This window comes from Palaemon carinicauda, chromosome 1 (genome assembly GCF_036898095.1).
Source record: "Palaemon carinicauda isolate YSFRI2023 chromosome 1, ASM3689809v2, whole genome shotgun sequence".
Taxonomy (NCBI): domain Eukaryota; kingdom Metazoa; phylum Arthropoda; class Malacostraca; order Decapoda; family Palaemonidae; genus Palaemon; species Palaemon carinicauda.
The window spans coordinates 99,686,190-99,709,390 of record NC_090725.1 but is presented as its reverse complement, the minus strand read 5'-3'; the positions used below and the strand labels follow the sequence as shown (position 1 = coordinate 99,709,390).

Here is a 23,201-nt window from a genome sequence, read left to right as displayed (position 1 = left end):
AATATAAGCTCTAGGTTATTTATAGGCTCAGATATTGATGAGTTTTTTTCTATTTCAGGCATTTTGTAAAATCCAATATGGTTATCATTTGGGACTTGGGGCGAATGAAAATCTCGTTTTTTTTCTACATATAAGGTTTCCAATAATGTATAGTTTTCATACTGAACACAAAAATTCAACCAAAGTTAAAAACTAAACTCAGTGAATGTGACTATAACCAGTAATCAAACATTTTTGTACCTTTTACTAAGGTCCATTTTTTACCGTACTTTCTTCTATTCAAAATCTGGATTTTTCATCATACTCATTAAACAATATACCTCAACAGTCATTATAGAATTGACTTTACACTATCTTCATATATTCCAACTTCTGTCTCCCTGGATACATTTCTATGACAAACTCAGCAGAGCTCGTAAAACTTTATATCCTTTGTTCTTTCCCTTCTTCTGTGATCGTCTTTAGTATTGACTTTCAAAAACTTAATGTCTATACTACAGCTTGTCATATAAAATCCCAAGTTATTGGCCATTACTCGTTCTTCCCAATTTCAATTTCATTCAACTCGTGCTGGTTTTCACTATCGTTACGCTGCAACTGAAGTTGGAAAAGCATGATGCTACAAGGCTAGGGGCTCAATCAAGGAAAGTAGCCCAATACGGTTAAGAAAGAGAGAAATAACTAATAAACTGTAAACACTAGAATACCTCAAGCCTACATTAACTATGAAACGAGACTATGGTCAACCGTTGTAATAAGTTTGAACAACTGAAATTCTTCCGATTCAATCGCCAAATTGGAAAGATCATTCCACAATCTGGCCGTAGCTGGAATAAAACTTCTTTTAGACTACTATGTAGCGTTGAGCGTGGCTAGTAGTGGTAACGCGTTCGTTCGCCTTGCATTCGTATGGCAGCAGATCATTAGTTCAAGCTGTTTAGTGGGAAGGATACTGCTGTGATAGGACCCTGCAGTGGGGATTGGGGCTGCCCGTGCTAACATTTTGGTGTGCATCTCTTCAGAGGATACAGGATACCTTTAACCTTTTATGATGGAGAATTTAAGATTTACAATTGACTTCATACATAGTACTGCGTACAGTATCGTACAATCTGAGAAGATTGAATGCAATGGGAAATCTGAATCATGAAAAATTTTATTTAACAAGCATAAAGAACTTAGGAACCAATTGAGTGACGGTGCGAGAAATTAATATCTAGATCAAGAATAAGGAATTGAATAGACTGCAGGTGTTTGCCTTGCAAATTAAAATGATTAACACATCAAAGGCAGCACTAAAATCAAGGCCAATCATATGAACTTCCTGACAACAATCAAGGGATTTTTATACATTAGAAATAGTAATAAGTTCATCACATAATTAAAGGCCTTTGCAAAAGCCAAACTTCAATCAAAGGAACAGATTATTATTATTATTATTATTATTATTATTATTATTATTATTATTATTATTATTACTACTTGCTAAGCTACAACCCTAGTTGGAAAAGCAGGATGCTATAAGCCCAAGGACTCCAACAGGGAAAATAGCCCAGTGAGGAAAGGAAAAACTACAAGAAGTTTAAGAACAATAATACAATTAAAATAAATTTTTCATATATAAACTATATAAAATTGAAAATAACAAGAGGATCAAAACTTCAAAATAACAAGAGGGAGAGAAATAAGATAGAATAGTGTGCCCGAGTGTGCCTTCAAGCTAGAGATCTCTAACGCAAGACAGTGGAAGACCGTGGTATAGAGGCTATGGTAATACCCAAGACTAGAGAACAATGGTTTGATTTCGGAGTGTCCTTCTCCTAGAAGAGCTGCTTACCTATTTAGACATTTTACCAAAAGACCTTCAAAATGTTTAGATGATATGGGAGTTATAAGAAAGTTGGCGATAACCAGCAGGCTAGAGCTACCACAAACATGTTTACCTTATCTAAAAATCTTACATGTAAATGTGCATTTTCTCCAGATTATTCCATCATGACTCTATCTCTATGGTTAACCATTCATAGTAGAACGAATCGGTCTCGGCATCGCTTTCCAAACTCTCATTACAATTTAGTTTCACTTTCAAAGTAAAAGCCGAGAAAATGTTACTTATGAGAGTCAACACGCCACACGCCAATTAAGGGGTTTTCGTTGCTTTTAAAATTATTCTGTCAGTCTCTTTATGTTATAGGTAAAAAATCAAAGATAAAATTTAAAGTTTATTAACGATTACAAATTAGTAAATTAAATCAGTGTCATTGAACATGCCTCGTGGATTTTTTTTTCGCTCTCCTTTATACTTACTATAGATTTGTGTTACTATAAAAATCAGCCTAAACGGTCGTTTCACTTTCCTATAAGTTTTTTTAATTTAATCTTAATTTTTTTTCTTTTCGTTCATCCGAGAAAGTAGACTGAGGTGATATGGTCATGTCATGAGAGGAGGTGAACAGTATATTGGGAGGAGAGTGATGGAAATGGAGGTACAGGGAACGAGAAGGAGAGGGAGACCAAAGCGAAGGTGGATGGACTGTATCAAGGATGACCTTGGATCAAAGGGATTAACCGGTGATGTAGTGTGGGACAGAGGTAGATGGAGAAAGCTGGCTAGAAACATCGACCCCACATAAAATTGGGAAAAGATGCAGTCGAAGAAGAAAAAGTTCATCCATTACTTTTCCAAACACCTAACCAACAAACTAAGACATGTTACTCCCGTTTAGGTAGTCCTATCTCTATTATCTTCTCTGTTTGGTAATGAATAATTATTTTTCCCGTCCATTCCGAAGGAGCCATAGGATGCATCACCAATACAATAACCGCTAATGCGTGATCGATATATATATATATATATATATATATATATATATATATATATATATATATGTGTGTGTGTGTGTGAATAGTTGCTATTTCAAGAAAATGACTTGTTCAAGACAGTAAACACTTGCAAATGTTAATGGACTATAAATAGTAAAACTAATCTAATAGTTTTTGTGATTCTAAAATGTCGAAAATGATGATGTCCTTATTCAACCCTTTGAAGTTAAAGGTACTATATAACTAAATGATCAATTTTAGACCAATGTCTAAAATATGTGGTGACGTACCTTGACGAAAAACAACTCAAATATAGGGCTAAATCAGGCCCAACCGAAAGCTGTTAAGAAAAACATTTTTAGTCAGTCATAAATTCAAATTGTATTTTACGATGCTGATGCATTGTATCCTGTGTCAATTGCAGAATATTTGTCATTATTATTTTATGAGAGAATGAAGTATCGTTTTGTCGTTCCCTTGTTTGGTTTATGCAATGATTCGGTCTAGCATACTTTGGAATCTTTAGTGCAAGTAAGCAGGTGCTAATGTTACTTGGGTTACATTACTCTCTCTCTCTCTCTCTCTCTCTCTCTCTCTCTCTCTCTCTCTCTCTCTCTCTCTCTCTCTCTCTCTCTCTCTCTCTCTCTCAATATTGTTCATATCCGGTCACAGCCTGTGTCCTCTCTCAGGTAATCAGTTTCAGTTGCATCTCATTGAGGACCCTCATTGATATCACCTGCTGCGTGGGCAAGAAGAATCTCCATCGCTTCATCAAATAATCATGTAGTTATAGAAAGCTATTTAGCTGCACCAGGCGTTTCGAGTGATCTTGAATCCTATTCAGCCAAAGATAGTTGCCAGTTACGCTCTGCATTGCTAGTTCCATTACGTATACTTCCAACAACGACGAGAAGCATTTCTATTGCATTAATAACTCCAAATGAACTTGGCTGTTAGAGAGGTTCGGGTGAGGTAGTAACAGATGGCACACTTGGCATCCATCTCTGGGACTCCTTTCTGGCACTGCCGTCCCTTCGGTGCCACCTGTGTGCCCCACATGGGCACCAGCAGTACACTCGTACGTACATATACAGTACATAGCAGCACTTCCTGATTTTGTATCTTGCAGTTGTTTTGGCAGCTTATAATTGTCTCCCTGATGAGTTGAGGATTTTTATATGTTTAAAGTAATTGTGTTAGTGTTACACGCTCTTACGTGTCCATGACTAATTTAAATGATTCGGTACACTTCGTTTTCTTTCATTAGACTTAGCCATTGTGTATCTTTGCAACACAAATTTACTACTAATTGCTGTAAATGTCGATAAAACAGCTTGACTTTTTAAACCTTTTCAACAGTTCGTTGTCTTATCTTTATAAAGAAGTGACTGACGTTCTTTCCCGTAGGAAATAAATCCCCAGTCTCTGCTACATTTATCAGATCTCTCCTACATGAAAGGTGGAAGTCCCAAGTGTAACAAAATATTCCACAGCCTCACAGATTTTGTATACCAACAAAGGATCCTTATTATTAGGACCACGTAATATGGTTATATTTTATTAATGAAATGGCCTCGTAATGTCCAGTATTTAATGTATCTAACGAGGCAGCATATATGTGGCACTCGAGGAAGTAAGGTACGTTGTTCATCCATGACCCAAATGCTTATATGGAATGCATATCTTATGTACGATTCATTTGATGATTTCCGTGTATGACAGCCATGTTCTAATTCTCTAACTATTGTATTATACTAGTGTATGCGACCCGTCAAAAATGATGGCTAAATATTTAAATAGATTTGCTCACACACGCATCCCCTCCCGTCAGGGTATGACTATTACATTTTTGCCATACCCGAGGAACGGGGAGAGCTGAACATGATCGGATATATATATATATATATATATATATATATATATATATATATATATATATATATATATATATATATATATATATATATATATACATACATACAGAATATATATCCAGACACTTGCTCTTTGATATATAGGAGCGATATATAAAAGCTTATAAATGGTATTATTTATGTTTATAGAAGTTTATTCATCTCTTGTCTACCTTATATGCCGATTTTTATTTTCCTTAACTATAAAAGTTTGGTAAGCACCTGAAAAACCTGCTTGCCCAGCGTTAGAAATTATCCACAATAAAAAAAAACAAGAAGTTTTGTTTTGTTAAAGTAAACTTATCCATCTCCATGACATGACGAATGAAGCCAGTCACGGACCATGATGAGCAACCCCCCCCCCAAAAAAAAAAAAAATAAATAAAATAAAAAAGAAAAGAAAAAAGCCTACGAAACGGCCTCTCTCGTTGTGTGTGGAGTACAGCTTGAAACTCGTGACCCGGGCCATGTGATCACAGGTGGCCTTTCTTCGGTAAGCCCAATGTGCCTCCCATTATCTTCATGGTTTTTGATGAATCCTCGTTTCTCTCTTTGATTCGTATCATCCGATCTATGATTATCATTACTTGACATCCTTTTTAAACTCTCTCTCTCTCTCTCTCTCTCTCTCTCTCTCTCTCTCTCTCTCTCTCTCTCTCTCTCTCTCACCACAAGTTTAATCTTACTTTGGAGAAGGCCTAACCTGTGTAGCAGGGTTTAAACTTGATCATGTGGTCATTACCTTAAATGCTGCTGCTTTATACCTTAGATTACCTAAAAACTTTTTAAATTTCCAATTACCTTGGAACTCTCCTTTAAACCATGAAAATTACCTCAAACTAAGGTAATTACCTTAAAGTTTAAACCCTGGGTGCTGCAAGCACTCCACATTCTACTTATCAAAATTTTGATTGTGCTCCGATGAAAGCACTTATGTTATTTGAGAATGGGTTTATCCCTCCTATTTTTAAATAAATGGTAGATTCTGTTTTTTCTTTCTCTCACGGTTTCGATCGTTTAGTATATCAAGAGTTAACACAAGCTGAAATAGACATCGTTTAGAGATTGGGCTCTTAAACTGGTGTGAGGCGGACAGAATCATTTAGGAGATGTCCTACTGATTGCAACCGTCTGTCCTCATACCACATTATTGGGGGAAAACTTATTAAGGATTATTATTATTATTATTATTATTATTATTATTATTATTATCGGTGTTGTTGTTGTTGTTGTTAAAAACAGGACCGTACATCCATGTTGAACAAACCAAAAAGGTTAATATTTTCGGGACCAAGTTTTTTTTTTTATTTATATAAAAACAGAACAGATAGAGATATAAAAAAGCAAATCGATCAAACCAACATATGCCCATTTAATCAGAAGGTGGAAAGACACTGGCACACTGCCATTTAAAGTTGGATTAGGGCCTTAAAGGCGGTGTCCCGCTGGCTCGGGTTTTGTAAACTTTTGGCATCTTCCTCCCTCGAAAGGCAGTGGTGCCAACGAAATGAAAGACTAGGAGTGTTGTCCAGTTAAAGATCGACACCTTTGTTTGCGCTGGTAGGATAGCCCGAGATGGAAAAGATAGTCTCCCTATACTATACATTCTCAGCTGACGATGTAATTTAAACCACTACTGTATGAGCATTATTAGTGTTATTAGTAATGATGTATAGATATTTTAGTAACATTATTATTCGATTTATTTTGTTTTTGTTGCATAAGATTAGTAATCAGTTTGATTATACTTTAGTCTCCAATGTAAAGAGAGCTGAAAAATGTTTATTGAGTAAAACATACTAATAAATAAAGTAATTAATGTAACACGACGTTATTGTCAAGCGTATTGACCGAGGCCGTAAAAATCAACCCAAATTCAGCTATCAGCCTCTCTCTGTTCTGCCTTGACGCAAAGATACATAAAATGTCATTTATTAAGGTTTTACATCTGATAAGGATTAGCATCAGCCCTCTCTGATTGTGACCATAGATCATAAATAATCAATCGATATCAGGCAAACAAAAGATGTCACAGACAAATGGAGTGATGAGTAAACTCTCTTGGGATAGAGTTCCTATGAAAAATATAAGATCCCTCGATCGCTAAATGTTTCATATTTCACCATAAAGAGGTTCGGTTTTTTCTTTTATATATATATATATATATATATATATATATATATATATATATATATATATATATATAGAGAGAGAGAGAGAGAGAGAGAGAGAGAGAGAGAGAGAGAGAGAGAGAGAGAGAGAGAGAGAGAGAGAGAGAGGTGGTATTTGCATGTAAATGTGTATTATTGGCTGATGCCATCCAAGGTATGCGGCTGACGAGTTAATAACATCGTGAGGAGGGAAGGGGCAATACAGCTGCACAAACCCGAAACGGTAGTTCGAGGATGAGGATGAGGATGAAGGTTCGAGGGCAAGATCGGGGCTCCCCGGCTGGGGCAGCAGCTCATCAGTGTTTCTCAGGACTTTCTGTGGTGAACTGCCTTCGCTTTTCTATATTGCTGTGTCTTGCTGACGGAGGTTTGGCTCCTGTGTGATCTTCTGATCTGGACAAATTATATTGTTTATATCGTTGATTGGTTTTTAATTGATATTCAAGTTGTGAATTCTCAGTGATTTAGCCAGAATACTGTTAATGTGATCGGCTGGACTTTGGTGAGTGAACCGAACGTAAATTCCCGTGGTTACGAGAATGTATGGAGTTGTCTTTGGAGTTTAAATGTGAACATGGAATCACTTTAACATGCGTTACTTAATTTACTTTAAGAGCTGCCCTTCATGTCGTATACTGCAGGGAACCCTGCTCTACAGGACCTTTAGTAATTCATTTTGTCGCATGCATTCCAAGGCATTACACATTTCACACCACATATTGCTCGTTTATTGTCAAATCCACACCATCGAAGCACTTAAAAACAAGAAGATGAAACGCTTATTGATGGAATAAGTAAACTGATAACTAACAAGTTTGTCAAGAGATTGGAATGTGCTTCCGGGGGTATCATCGCTGACCACACGTTCAATCATTGGTTAACTATATATTACGTCTTTCATGTTTGCAATCCTGAATAAGGATTAGAAATTTGGCTGCGCTCCATTAAAACCCATTGGTAAAACTGGTTTTGTAACCTCTGTAATCTTCTGATAGATGCTTCATTGAGTCATGTAATTAAGGGATGACTCCCTCATTCTGTCATGGTGGGTTGGGATCAAGGAGGGCAATTGAGTGAGATGTATCTTAAAAAGGGGTTGTCGTTTAAGATAGGTACAGGGACAATGCAAAGATAAGTGGGCGAGTATGCCCTCCTTTGACTCGAATTGAAAAAAGAAAAGAGACGTTACGAGAGATCATTCTTCATTCCAAGATTGTCATGGAATAGGAGGCAGTGTTTATGTACTGGGTTGGGTTGGTCATGGTATGTAAAAGAAATTCCAAAGTTCAGTTATTTAGTGTATGTTTTGAAATACAAATGATAAGGTATTTATCTAAACAAATGGAGTGCTCTCGTCACTTGAATTCAACGTTGAAGTGATTATGTCCTAAAATTATACGAATAACAACTAACTACTAGTGCTATACAGTTGGACACAGGAGTCTCGGGCGTACATCGCTTTGAGAAAGTGTACCTTGTCACACCCTTACTGTGCGGCGAGTGGCCAAATAGATAATGTAGGGAGAGATGGCAGAGGTGGTGGGCAGGATAAAAACACAGGAACTCGCCGCGCAGTAAGGGTGTGACTGGGTGCCTTTCTTCAGATCGAAGTGTAACAGGAATTCCTATGTAAATACTCGTGCATGCTATCCAGACTACCAATACAGATTGGTGGGTAAGTAGAATATTTTCACTCTTCAAATCATATTTCCCGTAACTTCTTTTTTTAAAAAATTGTTTTTTACATTATCGATATTCTTTCATTTTAAAGCCGTGTGATATCTGAGGGAGTTTCGCTATTACAAAGGAATCAAGACTATCGAACCTTCTTAAACCACATGATGACTTGGAAAGTGAACGAGATACAAGAATAAAACCAAAAAAGAAAATATGTAACGTACTTTCCAAGATAAATGCCGTCTCCACTTTAATATACAGTGAAAAGAATGAGTTCCATGGAACTGTACTTTGGCGTTTGTTAAACACAATGGATATATCGTCTTAGAAAGCAGGATACTTTAATATTCTATTATTCGAACGTATCTTTTATTTTGATTTTAGATTACTTTTCTCAAAATTATCCCAAAGATGAAAGAAACTATGCCAAGTGACATTTTCCTAGTGTAACGTACGTGTTCATCTTAAGTTAGATAACCACGAAGGCAGCAATGTTGCATTCTGGTATTACGAATATTCAAGAACTTCTAGTGGTATTTGAAAGTAATGAATAATAACTTTTAACATAATACATTATTGTTCTTGGAAATCTAACGAAAATGTAGATGAGAATTTATTGGTTTCTTAAGAAGAAGAACGACTGGTGCAGGTCCTGTTGCCAAATCGTAAGCTGATAACTTTGTGTATGTGTGTGTGCGTTTCTGTTCAGGCTGTGCTTTGATGTTCATGCTTCAGTGACTGTTCAAGTATAATTCATTATTCGGTATTTGGCTTATACAACCTGTCTTCGTAAAAAGCCTTAGGAAAAGCCAGGAAATCAGTTCTGATCACCCATTTTGTAATGGTGTTTCCTTTATCTCGAGTAAAATCTCTAATGTTTGTGTACACGAGGTCACTGTTATAAAAGGATGTACGTAATTGCAATTATATCCTTATCGAGAAGACACTTGAAGCTATTTCTTATTTGAATATGAAAATGCCTTTGCGAGGTCAAGAATGATTCACAATTAAGATTGTGAATCGTCTTTATACCTCTTGAGACCAAGGACACAGAACCCAGGACAGTAACAGACGTCAAGTTGAAATTAAATCAAGTTCAGTGAAAGCTTTTAATATCAGCTCTGTTGGTCAAGCTACAGACCACGTCCCTCGCATAGTACAGTAGCCAAGTCTGTCTCGACAGGTTGGTGCCAACCATGCCAGGGATCCACGTGCAGGACGCAGCAGTTTCTCTTAAGGACAAGTCAAAGAAACTTTACCGAGAAACGAGACAAAGGACTCCCCGGTCATAGAGTAAATTAATTATACTTTCTTGAATTTAAAGACGATGGAATTATCTAAATCAAATGAGATGAGTAGCCATGATTTCCGACGTCCCTGGGTGATATGACACCTAGATGATGATGATGATGAAATGAAATGGCAGCAACGTTGTATCTAACAAGAGTCCAAGTGCTGGTTAGAATCTGTCTCTATTGAGTTAAATGGCATGAGTTATCCTCTATTGGACCCTATTCATCATACGGTTACAAGTTATTGATGACGAAGAATCTAAGGTCACGGAGTTCTTACCAGGATCTCCATTGCTTTATTTTAGCAGTGTTTATCGCTTCAGTCACATTTTGTTTTTCTTCTTTGTACTATTTTTGTTATAGGTGGTTTCTTTCCAGTAAGACTGGACTAGTCAAAGGCGTTAGATTGACTATCCCCTCATATTGAAAGGTACGGCATCACCACCGTAAAAGATAATTACTTGAGATACATACCCGAGACATGTGACATTATCCTAGGGAGTGGTGGTCCTTTAATGTGACGTGTAAATCACAAAAATACATAATAATAATAATAATAATAATAATAATAATAATAATAATAATGATAGTTCTGTTTACCTGGAATGTTTGGATACATTTTACGAAAACAAGCACATGTGCATTTGAACACAACTGTATCTAAGGTCAAAGTCCTCCTTTGCTACCATCTTAATAATACTTTTAAACATCTCATGGTCGTAAACATGCTAGCACCTTTTAATTATTGTTGAGCTAACTAAGGATAGACAATTATTTGATTTTTTTTTTTTTTCGTATCCGCTAAACTGCTGTAACATGGAACAACATGGGGGAGCGCAACTTAGTTTTAAGAACATAGAAAATTTGCTTGAATTCGCATCCGATTTTTGAAGTGTTAAACTTCATTGTAACTAGCATAGAAGTTTTAAGCTTTGTATGCTATCCTATCTCAATAAATGCTAGTCGTATGTATTTCAGTACTGTCATGTCATGTAGATAGGAAGACATCTCAAATAATCCCTTACCCATAACGCTTGTGTATGTATACATATTATACGTATGTACTGTATGTATGCATGCATGTATATATATATATATATATATATATATATATATATATATATATATATATATATATATATATTTGTATATATGTGTGTAGGTATGTGTGTTTGTGTGTATTTATGTATGTATGTTAATGATGATTTGAAAATAATATTTCGCATTCCTTTTATTCTATCGTTATTAAATTGCATATCCCTTGGGAATATTTTCACCCAGAGAGATTTTTTTTTTCAACAATTACAGCTTCTCTTGATGGTTTAGTACATTAGGTCTACTACTGTCTATGTACGAACATTCTAAATAAGGGTATGTGTACGAATCCCATTTAGTGTTGGTGCGCTGCATATGTAGGTTTTTTACTCTTTCATTAAACTACATTTCTAAAGACCCTGTATTGGTGATCATAATTCCTAAATATTTAAATGAATCTACCTCATTAATCCTTTATCAATTCAGTGGTATTTCATCTTTCATTGCTTATTCTATTATCATCTCTGTCTTTCTTATATTTATCTATTTATCGTAATAAAGCATTGCAAATCCTGTGATTTTCTGCTAATAAGGACAGTGTCATATATATATATATATATATATATATATATATATATATATATATATATATATATATATACAGTATATATATCCCGTGGTAGGGGTGAAAGAATACTACCACCTTGCGTCCTGCTTGTCGTAGAAAGCGACTTAGAGGACAGCTGCTTTCTTGCTTTCTTGCTTTTTAGCAAAAGGCTAGTCTACTGCCAATAACTTTAGAAACTGCAGGTTTGCAGTCGGACTATTTCGTCAAAATTATGCCTGAACCCTTAAGGTGTGGATGGCGGTGGGAGGGAATGAGAAATATGAATACAGTATATATATATATATATATATATATATATATATATATATATATATATATATATATATATATATATATGTATAGCGTTAATTCTTAAATTACCTGTTTCGTATTGTAAACTTACTTTGATGAAATTATATCCATTGTGAGAAATGTGATAAATTAACCATAAGTAGGAAAGGCAACAAGAAAATATCTCCATCCCAGGATAAAAGAGAAACAATTTCTAATCATCTTGCATTGTGGTTAATTTATTTCTATTTGCTCGTTGCAGGGGTGTATGGAAGCAGCGTAGAATCGACAAGTCATATGCCCTCCGCCCCACCCACTCCCCCGACGTCAACGAGATGGGCCTCCCCAAGCGACATGCCAGAAGAGCAATCTCCTCCCGTGCCCAAGATCAGCCCGGCGGCCGAGGCAGAGAGACTCACTATGTACCGGTGCATCTTGTCCTCTATCGTTGAATCGGAGACCATCTACTTGGAATGTCTCGATGTCGTTCTTCAGGTGAGTATCTGAACAATAATGGGGTCTATTCCATTCATGCTTGTGATTCTTCTTCTTGTTATTATCAAAGATTTGTTTACTTCCTGCAATTATAGTATTTTAACTATTATAATACAGCTATGATTACAAATTTCTTTCCAGCCGTGATCACTACATTAAGGGGTCGGTTGCCTGATGCGGCCTTTCCAATGCCTTCTATCAAAGCCATCCTCTTCCGCCAAACCTCTCCTCTCCATGTCATCCTTCATCATGTCTATCTAACTCTCTGCCTCACTCTCGATCTTCCCCCACTTAACAGGTTCCTCCCAAGCTCTCATTACTCTCTCCGCTACCATCCATCTCCAACACATGCCACACTATCTCAGTCATGACACTTTTATCACCTCAATCATCTTACTACGCCTGCCATTTGAATATTCTTTTTATTGTTATTATCAAAGATTTGTTTACTTCGTGCATTTATAGTATTTTATATGTTGTAGCTATAATTATAAATCATTCCCTTATTATTGAATATTTCTTATCCGTTTACCGAACGTTGGATTTTTTACTTCATGGAAACAGTGTATTGTATTTTAGTTTTGTGGTTGTTGAGAATACATAGAAAATTTATAAAATTTTGGAGGATACATCATCTTAAAATATATTTATACCCATATAGTTTATAGTTTCAATAATTTTTCTTCGTTTTATAAATTCTTATTATTTAGTATTTATCTATCTATATATATACAGATTATATATATACAGACTATATATATATATATATATATATATATATATATATATATATATAGATATATATATAGATATATATATATATATATATATATATATATATATATATATATATATATACTGTATATATATATATATATATATATATATATATATATATATATATATATACTGTATATATATAATATATATATATATATATATATATATATATATATATATATATATATATACTGTATATATGTGTGTGTGTCTAGAAATCACGAAAGCCGAAACGTGATGAATATAAAATGTATTATAGCCACGAAAAGAAAAATGAAAAGACTTGATTGTAGTTAGTACTTTCATCCACTCAGGACATCTGTTGATGTCCTGAGTGGATGAAAGTACTAACTCCAATCAAGTCTTTTCATTTTTCCTTTCGTGGCTATAATACACACACACACACATACATATATATATATATATATATATATATATATATATATATATATATATGTATGTGTGTGTGTGTGTGTGTCTGTGTCTGTGTGTGTACACAGCATATATAGTGTGTGCACAGTATTACTGTACGTATTTTATAGAGATATATCAGTTCCGATATGGTGGTATTAATACATTCTCTCCCTCCCGCAGTACATGAAAGCTCTCAAGGCGACCTTGACGACTTCTCAGCCTGTGATCTCTCCCGACGATTTCTCGACGGTGTTCTACCGCATCAGCGAACTCCACTCGACCCACAGTGCCTTCCTCTCAGGTCTCAAGGAACGCACCGCCCAGTGGGACGGCACCAATGCCATTGGCGAACTCTTCAGAGTTCTGGTAAGAACAGGAAGCTACTTTTAAATATAGTATCTGAACTAGACTACTCGCTAACCTAACCTAACCTAAGTCCATTTAAAAAACTCGTGTAATTATCTCCACTCATGGAGGGGACCAGGTCCGTACTCCAGGCAAGGACGGCCGAATGGGGCATGCTGGGAATACTATTTTTATTCATTCATCGTTCTTTTGTTGACTTGTGTAGTCGGTTATGTATTAGAGGCTGTAGTCGTAAACAAGGCAGATAATGGCATGTGGGTTGCAACTTCATGACCAGAGAATTGTTGAAAACTGAAAGACTCATTTTCAGGAGCCACACCTTTTTAAAGGAAGAAGGCATATGTTGAATACACTCGTGTGTGTGTAATATATATATATATATATATATATATATATATATATATATATATATATATATATATATATATATATATATATATATATGTGTGTGATGATGATGATGATGATGATGGAAATCAACACAATAGTGCTCAATAATAATATATTAATGATTGGTATCTACATTGCTTTTCATTTGAAGAAAATAGGGTTTAATCTACTCTCATATTACATATGTTTTCATTTGTAACAAGTAAAAATTATATATATATATATATATATATATATATATATATGTATATATATATATGTATATAAATGTATATGTATATATATATATATATATATATATATATATATATATTTAAATATATATATATGTATATATATACATATGTATGTATACATATATATATATATATATATATATATATATATATATATTTAAATATATATATGTATATATATACATATGTATGTATACATATATATATATATATATATATATATATATATATATATATATCATGATATACCGAGCATTCAGTGTAAATTAATGAACTTTGGAACCATCCTCTATTTGGGGAAAGATTTTAATGTTATATTTTATATGAGGACGTTTGCGTGCGTGTTCAAATAATTGATTAAATGCTCTGAAATTTCTTTCCATTTGTTTTGTTATAGTGGTTCAGTTAATAATAAATAATCCTTTTTCACACAAATGGTCTATCTCAGAACATTAATTATACTGTGTTTGTGAAATCTACTTAAACTTTTCCCTATGTTATTGTCAATTCTTTTTTTGTTATCTGATTGTATCAATGATATGTTAAAGTGACACAAGGAAAATGTATAATCTCACTATCAATAAAAAGAAAATATATACAAAACCCTCAGATATGATTACAAGTTAACTCCGGGGAAGTTTTATTTAATTATTTTCTCTCTAGTCTTTATTCCTAGTTTAATTTTTATTATTTTACTGTGAAAAACAATTATATTTTATTGACTCCCATTGTTTTCCTTTCAGGCCAGCAAATTGGACGTGTATGCGTCCTTCCTGCAGAACTACCCTCGTGCAATAGAAACTGTTCGCAGATGTAGTGCTCAAAGTTCTCAGTTCGCTGACATCACCCGCTCCATCAAGTTAAGGTCTCTTCAAGGTCAGGCACAATCACTCGAGGACCTTTTGCATAGACCTGTTGCCAGAGTGCAGAAAAATGCTCTAGTCCTTCATGTAAGTAGGATTTTCCTTCTATGGGAAATTGATTTCTTGAATATGAATATTTCTATAGGAGGTTTTGTTTGTTGGATCATTTTTGTGTAGAAAATCAAATAAAAAAATTGGTTACATTCATTACATTTATTTTGGTCGAATTATTAAAGATATGATCTTAGTTCCTTTTTAAGATTAAATTTAAACAATGTGATTTTAGTTCAAGGTAGAGGGTAAAATTTTGAAAATTTATTTCATATCCTGGTAAGGGTTGAAATTTTTAAAGATGGGATTTATTAACTGGTAAAATCAATGAAAGGTATTTTAGTTGCTTGTAAATATTGAAATTAAAAATTGTGATTTCATAGCTTGTTAAAGGTTGAAATTTAAAAAAAGAATATTATATTAATTCCTGGTAAAGGTTGAAATTTAAAGATATATATAATTTAGTTCCTGGTAAAGATTGACATAGAGAAAAGGTAATTTTAGTGCCTTGTAAAGGTTGAAATTTTAATTATTTTTTTTAGTTCCTAGTAAAGATTGATATTAAAAAAAATAATTTGAGTTTCTGGTAAAGGTTGAAATTAAAAAGTTATTTTTAGTTCTTAGTGAAGGTTGAAATTAAAATGTGATTTTAGTTCCTGGAAAAGGTTGAAATAAAATGCAGTCTTCGTAGTTCCTGGTAAATGTTGAAATTGAAAAATGATTTTAGTTTCTGCTAAGGGTTGATAAAGGTTGAATTTAAAACCTGTGATTTTATAACCTAGTAAAGGTTAGAATTAGAATATATTACTTGGGTTATTGGTAAAGGTTAAAATTAAATTCTGTGATTTATTTAATGTTAAAGGTTGTAATTAAGATACTGAATGTGATTTCATTTCCCAGTATAGGTTGAAATTGAAATATATGATTTTAGTTCATGATAAAGGTTGAAATTAACAAATATGATTTTAGTTCATGGTAAAAGTTGAAAAATTAAGAGGTGTGATTTTGGTGACTAACAATGTTAGAACTTAGAAGTTATAGTTCCAGGTAAAGGTTGAAATTTAGCTATGATTTTAGTTACTGAAAAAAAATATTAAAATTAAAGATTGTTTTATTGTTCTGGAACTCTGAATGAATTAGAAAGGTACTGAAATGCATTTACAATAATAAGATAATTCTCCACCATGTTTTGTGAAAGTTAAGAATATTCATTTTGGTTTTATTACCTTTATGGGTTATTCTCAGGTACTATTTCATATCCTTTTTGAATGATCAATTCCTGACAGCCTTTCTGAAATAACTTAAGATTGACTTTTTGTTTCAGGATTTGCTCAAGTACACACCAGAGCAGCACCCAGATCAGGAGACATTACGAGAGGCTCTGAGACTAACCCAGAACTTCCTCACTCACCTTTCCATGCTACACACAGAAGCAATGTTTCCTGTGAGTTACACGCTATAATTTTATTCCAATCGTTGTTTTTGGATAAGATAATGAGAGATATATAGGCCAATACAGTTTATACTGTATTGGTTTCAGTGCTTTTATATTGTCATCATTTTACTCTTTACACAGTATTTTATATTTTTTTATATACAGTATTCCATATCTTATTTCTAGGCTCAGGATCGTCCTCAAAGGCATTTGGTTCGAAATTCATTCATAGTAGAGTTAGTAGAGGGTCATCGTAAGCTGAGGCATCTTTTCCTATTTAATGATGTTATTGTATGTGCAAAGTACAAAGTAAGTATGGATGTTCTTTTTATTCTTTTTCTTTTTTCAAAGTCACATATAGACTTCTGTACTGTATATAGAATTTTACCATGCAAATCAGCATTTAACTTTTGATATTGCTTTCAGTTGATTTGCAGGTAATTTTTTATATTATGTACATGAAGAATTAAGTATCTTTGAAGTGTAAGTAAATTTGTTTTTTATATTCAAAGTAAAACATTCATACATTGAGGTACATCAAAGAGGTACTGTTTTATAATATTTTGAGAGTAATAGCTAAAGGATTGCAATTTAGATTCTCATCAAAGTACAGAATGAAAAATTATGCAATTTAAGGTGTTAAAGTATTTTTGGGTACAGCAATGATTTTTTGAAAATAAAAATGCCATTTCAGAGAAAATATCTAATAGACTTTACAGTACTGCATACTTTTTAAAGCACATTTTTGGAACCTCTGCTTTGATAGCTTGATAACAGAGCATATGAATGTGAAATTTTATTAGTTTTCAACTAAAGATATTTGAGTAAGAAATAACATTGGTTGTATTTTTCAGCCCACTGGTAGGTCGGAAAAATTCACCTTTGAAGTGAAATGGTACATCAGCTTGCATGACATAGCTGTTTTGAATGACAGTGGACCCGAGACACTGAAAGAATCAAATCCTCCAAATATTGTGGCCCTGAAATCCCAGGCATCTACAGTAAGAGATCTGTTGAGAAGAGCGGAAAACATAGCAGACAACAAGGGGGTAAGTTGTTTATGTAGTAGTAATCTGACTATAATCCTCTTCAAATAGTTATACTGTATTTTATGTTTAAAATTTTATGTACAGTATCTCAAAGATGGTCTTGAACCACATATATTTGATATAGTTATTCAATATTTTATGTATTTTATATTTAAAATTTGATGTACAGTTGGTCTTGAACCACATGTGTTTGATATCTTGTTCTCATATACAGTACTGTATTTAAATTTTCCAGGTTAGTCGGATAAACATGGCTCGTAATGAGAAAAACAGGAAAAAGCTGGCTGAATTGGAAGCCCAGCTTGTATTAGCTTCACCAAATCTTCCGTTTAGAATATCCAAAAGGAATGGCTCAATACACACTTTTCTGATCACCTCAGAATATGAGAGAGATCAGTGGGGTGAAGCAATTAAAGTACTTCAGGTAAGTTAGCTAAAACTGCGTGGTCAGTGTCATTTCATTAACCATGAAAATTATGGAGAAACTTCAGATTTATATTAATATTGTTATGATGTGAATATTTTATATTGAGGATAATTTTACGCATTATACTGAAGTAGGCTTACAATTCCAGATGACGGGTCGGTCTCGTTCTGGCTGGTCATATTTGATAAGGCCCCATTTAATTGAAATGGGAACAGGATTGATTGAGTCTGTTCTCCCATTGGCCCCTCGTACAAAAAAGGGCTACTCCTCTTGCTCACTGTTCTCTTCTTGTTTCGTGAGAAATGTCTTTAACAAAGTACAGACATTTAGTGCTGTTTTCCTAGCATGCTGGGTTTCTCTGGAATTGTGAAGTGCTATTCCTTTATCCTCATGACATCTAAAGAGTCTAGTTCAATAGAAACACATATGAGAGTATGGTTTTGCCCTTGTTTTGTCCATTTGAACATTTTTACATTTTTGTCACAGTATTCCTTATCCAATATTTTAGCCCTGACACAATGGTTTGATTCCAGTTATCCCTCTCCCCAAGCTTTACCAGAACTATTCTTGGGGAACAACTATATAAACTCTACAATATATTCACTGGCTGTGGAGTGGAGAGTTTTATTCTTTTTATCTGACTTTGATGATGTAATGGATTTTTCTTAACCTTTTCATTGTCTTGGAGTCCTGAGCAAGTGTTTACGTAGTTAATTTTGACAGGGTACATTTCACCTCTTTTTTTTTTTATTTTGCTTTATTAAATTTAGGTATGCATTAGAGGGAGTGACTTGAGTTTGCAGACTTTTTAATTCTGCATGGGTTTGAGAAATTTTATGAAATTTGTAGTTGGTGGATGTTAAAGTGAAAAGGAATTGCAGTTTTTTAAATGTTCTAGACAGATAGGACCTATTTAATTATGAGTAATCAAGAAAGTTTTTTAGTATTTTTTTCATAAAGTGTAAGAACACTGTTTTGATAAACTGTGCCAAGACTGCAGTAACAATTTTTTACATAAGATACTGTTTTTGTGTGATGTCTTCATGTTAATATCTAATTGACAATTTAGAATTTTGCAAATAAAATCATGTAATGAATATATTACTGTACACTGATGTCTTGAATTTCTGTTTTAGATGCAATATGATTAACTAGGATTACATATGTCAGCTAGATACATTATTTCTTTAGTCACCAATTCCTTCATAAGGGGTCAAAAGTAATTGTAAAAGAACAGTTTTCCATCAGTAATGCTATGAGCTAAGCTTTAAGAGAAAGATGTAAGTATGCCCTTAGTTCGGGCATTATTTTTGAGGGACAGACAACTAAAACTGTAAGCCAAACAGTGAGATATAGATAACAGATAGGCAGACAGTTGTCTCCCTACTGCTTCTTTTTTTAAAGAATTGTTGGGTGCCTAACTCCAGGCATATGCTGAGCTCATGCTTAAGAGTAATGGAGAGTTCCTGAATATATAGTCTGTTTTCTTCTTCAGTGAGGTTTGTTGTTAAAGCATCCTTCATTGTGTTGCATCTCAAATATCCTCGGGTTGTAATTTTTCAGAATATCTTTTAGAATTATTGGAGTAATTTTTGCACCAAAAATTTCCCAAACAATTTGATAGGTTGGCTCTTTCGTGATTTAACTTTGGGAAATAGTCCTGCATAATATCTTTACCTATCATTATCTGGATCCTTAGAGGCTACAGTGAAAGTTGATTTTTTACTTACATAAAAGTCCTTTTGTCTTATCTAGTTATTTAAAACTAATTAATTATTGTAATTTCCATATTCAAATATGCTGATAATGACTACTGAATAATTCATAACATTCAGTATCACTTGATTTGCATACTGTATATATAAAGAAATTCATATTCACAAGTAATCTCTTATATATAAAGTGATATATTGAAAGAGAAACCTTTGCTTGCAAGGTATTAAGTTTTTTTTTTTTTTTAAATAGAATCAAGAATAGGATGCCTCAATAAACAAAGCAGGGAAAAGTTAGAGTATTTGATAGTCATTTCTTTAGCTCTTCTCTTTAATGCTGATCAATAAAGATGCAGTCATTATGTTTGTATATACTCGTACAGTATACAGTACAGTTGTAGGATTCTGTTAGGCCATGTAACAAAGTACAAGAGGCTTTAGATGGTCAAATTATTATTAGATTTTAAATAGCTTCTGGAAACTATCTAAACATATAGTCAAGACTCGTAGGAAAAAGAAATTTCATGATTTTATTTTTATTCTAGTTCTACTGGTACTTCAGGCCTCAGTTTCACAAGATTGTTATGGCCTATTGGAAGTTTGGTGATTTCAGTTGTTTTACAGGGCAGTGCCATTATGCAATATTCAACTGGACTCATTTTGTCTAGGTTCTGGGCTAATTTTTGAAGTGATCACCTTTCCTGTTCCCTTTACAAAAACCTTATGAAAAAGGTTTTCCAGTTAAAAGTGAATTATGAAATACTGTACTGTACTGCTTTACCCATGGACCTGTGTAATATCATGGATATAGATAAATTTTCCAACTGTATTATTTCTATGAATCTCCCCAGATGTTCATACTGCTTCTTTTTCAGAGGCTCCCAAAGCCCTGTTTAATCAACATTTCCCATTTTCTTTCACTTCAGGCAATACGTAACAAAAGAATAAAGCCCACTAGCACTAGTGGTAGGAAGCCCAGGTTGTCGCATCAGGAACAATAGTTTCAGTTTACTTCGTTGACTGGTAGCGATTGAACATGCACTCAGATTGTTTACATACTGCATTTTAAGATTTTTACCCCTTGTTTAGTTTACAATTATTACTAGAATGTGCACGGGAATTATTTCTGAATCATTTTCTGCATTCCCTTGTATCGTGTTGGGGGCAATTCTGTAATTTAAATAATCGTTGTGAAGTGTGTTTCACTCAGTACCACAAATGGGAAAGTACAGTATATACTGTACTGTATGTTACAATGGTTGACAATCAAATCAACAGTTCTAGCAAGGCGGGGAAGAATAGGCTAGTTGATTGTAGTAGGATGACAACACACAAGTTCAGTCATTTTATGATAGTAAGGAACTTCTCAAGCTCTTTCATCGCTTGTTACCTTTGTCTAAATTTCATAAATCCAGTGAATCCTCCATTAGTCTTTGTTAATTCTGGTCTTTCTCACCCTGTTCTCAAACCTAACCCAACTTCCCATAATTATTCTAAATTAATAACATTTCATTTAGTAAGGTTTCTGAACATATGCTGCACTCTACAGATTCAAAAGACTCACACAGAGCCTCAAAATCTTTACATACTGTAGTTCCTCCTCCTGCTAAACTTTTGCATTCCGTAATTCTAGTCGCTCTATAAGAGTAAACTAAAATAAGTGCTTATAACCAGTCTCATAGTACTTATGTGGATATCGTATGATTTCCTTAAATACCAAGAGGTGAACGAAGTTTCAACTAATTGGGATCATTTTCATCATATATCTGATGACAGTATTCACTGCTCACTTGCAAGCTCAGTCACTTGTCTGTAACGTTAACCTGGCACTAGTAAATCCAAAACTTACAGTAGTTTACTCATTCCTGTTGCTACCTCCTTTTCAAAGAGCAAAGAAACCTATAAATCAACTGATGTTCACTTGGATTCTCCCGTAGGACTAGAAAATGAGGAAGAGGAAACTCAGAATCAGACGATAAAAGTGAGGAAGTACATCCTTTGTAATCTTTGAGGTTTACACGTCTCATTTACTTTATTGCTAACATATACCCTAATACTGTAAAGTAAGTTCATAAGTATCTTACCCAACCAAATTGAAAAAGTGGCTACTTCCAAGGCAGTTTACACACCTCAACTCTCCAACTTTGTTGTAAACACAAAGAATTGCAGTCATGGGAGATTCAAGTTCACTTTCACTGCTTGGACGCCTATTTAACACAGAGATGTGCTAATTGATATAAGGCCAATCTATTACCCGACCTCTTCTTGAAGGGCAATTTAGTAAATAATTTTGATTCAATCATTGTACCTCATGAAAGAAAATCTATAAATTCAGGTTTTGCATTGAATGGTTATCACTTTCAATTAAAATGACAGCATAATTTTAATTTTTATCAAACTGTTCAATAGTTTTAACTAAACTCAATTGTTCACATATGCAGTATAAGATTACTCTGTTGCTCTTCTTTTTTATAGAATGTAATGCTGTCTTTGAAGTTCATTCATACACAAATTAATGAAAAGAGCTAATGCATGGTCTGCCAGATAATTTAATCATGGCTCTTTGTGGAATAGAATATGTGAAGTGTTATAGGAAGAAATTACTGAGCCGTTAATTATGGTGTTTCAGAAATTTTATGGGGTATAGAAGGCTAGGCTCATTGTATATATAGAGAAAATGATGACAGTAAATTTATTTCTTGCTTATCTGGGGATAAGGGGTTGTATTTAATCTTAATTTTAAAATCAAATACAATTATTAACTAAATTTAAAGTAACATCTATAGGGCGTACTACTTCTCCAAACTTTTTCATTGTTGCAGTAGTTAACTAGTTTGGTTTTTTGGGGTGATTGCAATGCTGGTGATACATGGTTTATTCCAGTTTCAGATACTGTACTGTATTTTGTTTTTTTTCCTTGTTATTTATAGATATGTATGATAGGGGAATGATGGAGATAATGACACACCTCCACCTATGGACATGTTTTTAGTACCTTTATGAGTCTGGCTGTTAAAATACATGAATGTCATATTGGATATTCTGTACAGTATTTTCATTTCCGCAATTCTAGTCGCTCTATATGTCATTTAGATTATGAGACAGAATGCTGAGTTTGGTAGCTGGATCTATATATCCCACCTCTTGCTAAAGTGAACATTTTTAAACAATATT

General features: G+C 33.8%; 1 protein-coding gene across 2 annotated transcripts in view; it reads left to right on the top strand.

Moving 5' to 3' along the window:
• The window catches only part of RhoGAP1A (Rho GTPase activating protein at 1A), a 370,606-nt gene that overhangs the window by 309,431 nt on the left and 37,974 nt on the right, over positions 1 to 23,201 (top strand). For both annotated transcript variants that reach the window (XM_068383167.1, XM_068383177.1), the window contains exons 3-9: positions 12,072 to 12,304; positions 13,679 to 13,864; positions 15,234 to 15,440; positions 16,729 to 16,848; positions 17,026 to 17,148; positions 17,694 to 17,888; positions 18,124 to 18,312. In XM_068383167.1, the coding sequence (XP_068239268.1) occupies positions 12,072 to 12,304; positions 13,679 to 13,864; positions 15,234 to 15,440; positions 16,729 to 16,848; positions 17,026 to 17,148; positions 17,694 to 17,888; positions 18,124 to 18,312 (1,253 nt within the window). The remainder of the gene's footprint in view (positions 1 to 12,071; positions 12,305 to 13,678; positions 13,865 to 15,233; positions 15,441 to 16,728; positions 16,849 to 17,025; positions 17,149 to 17,693; positions 17,889 to 18,123; positions 18,313 to 23,201) is intronic.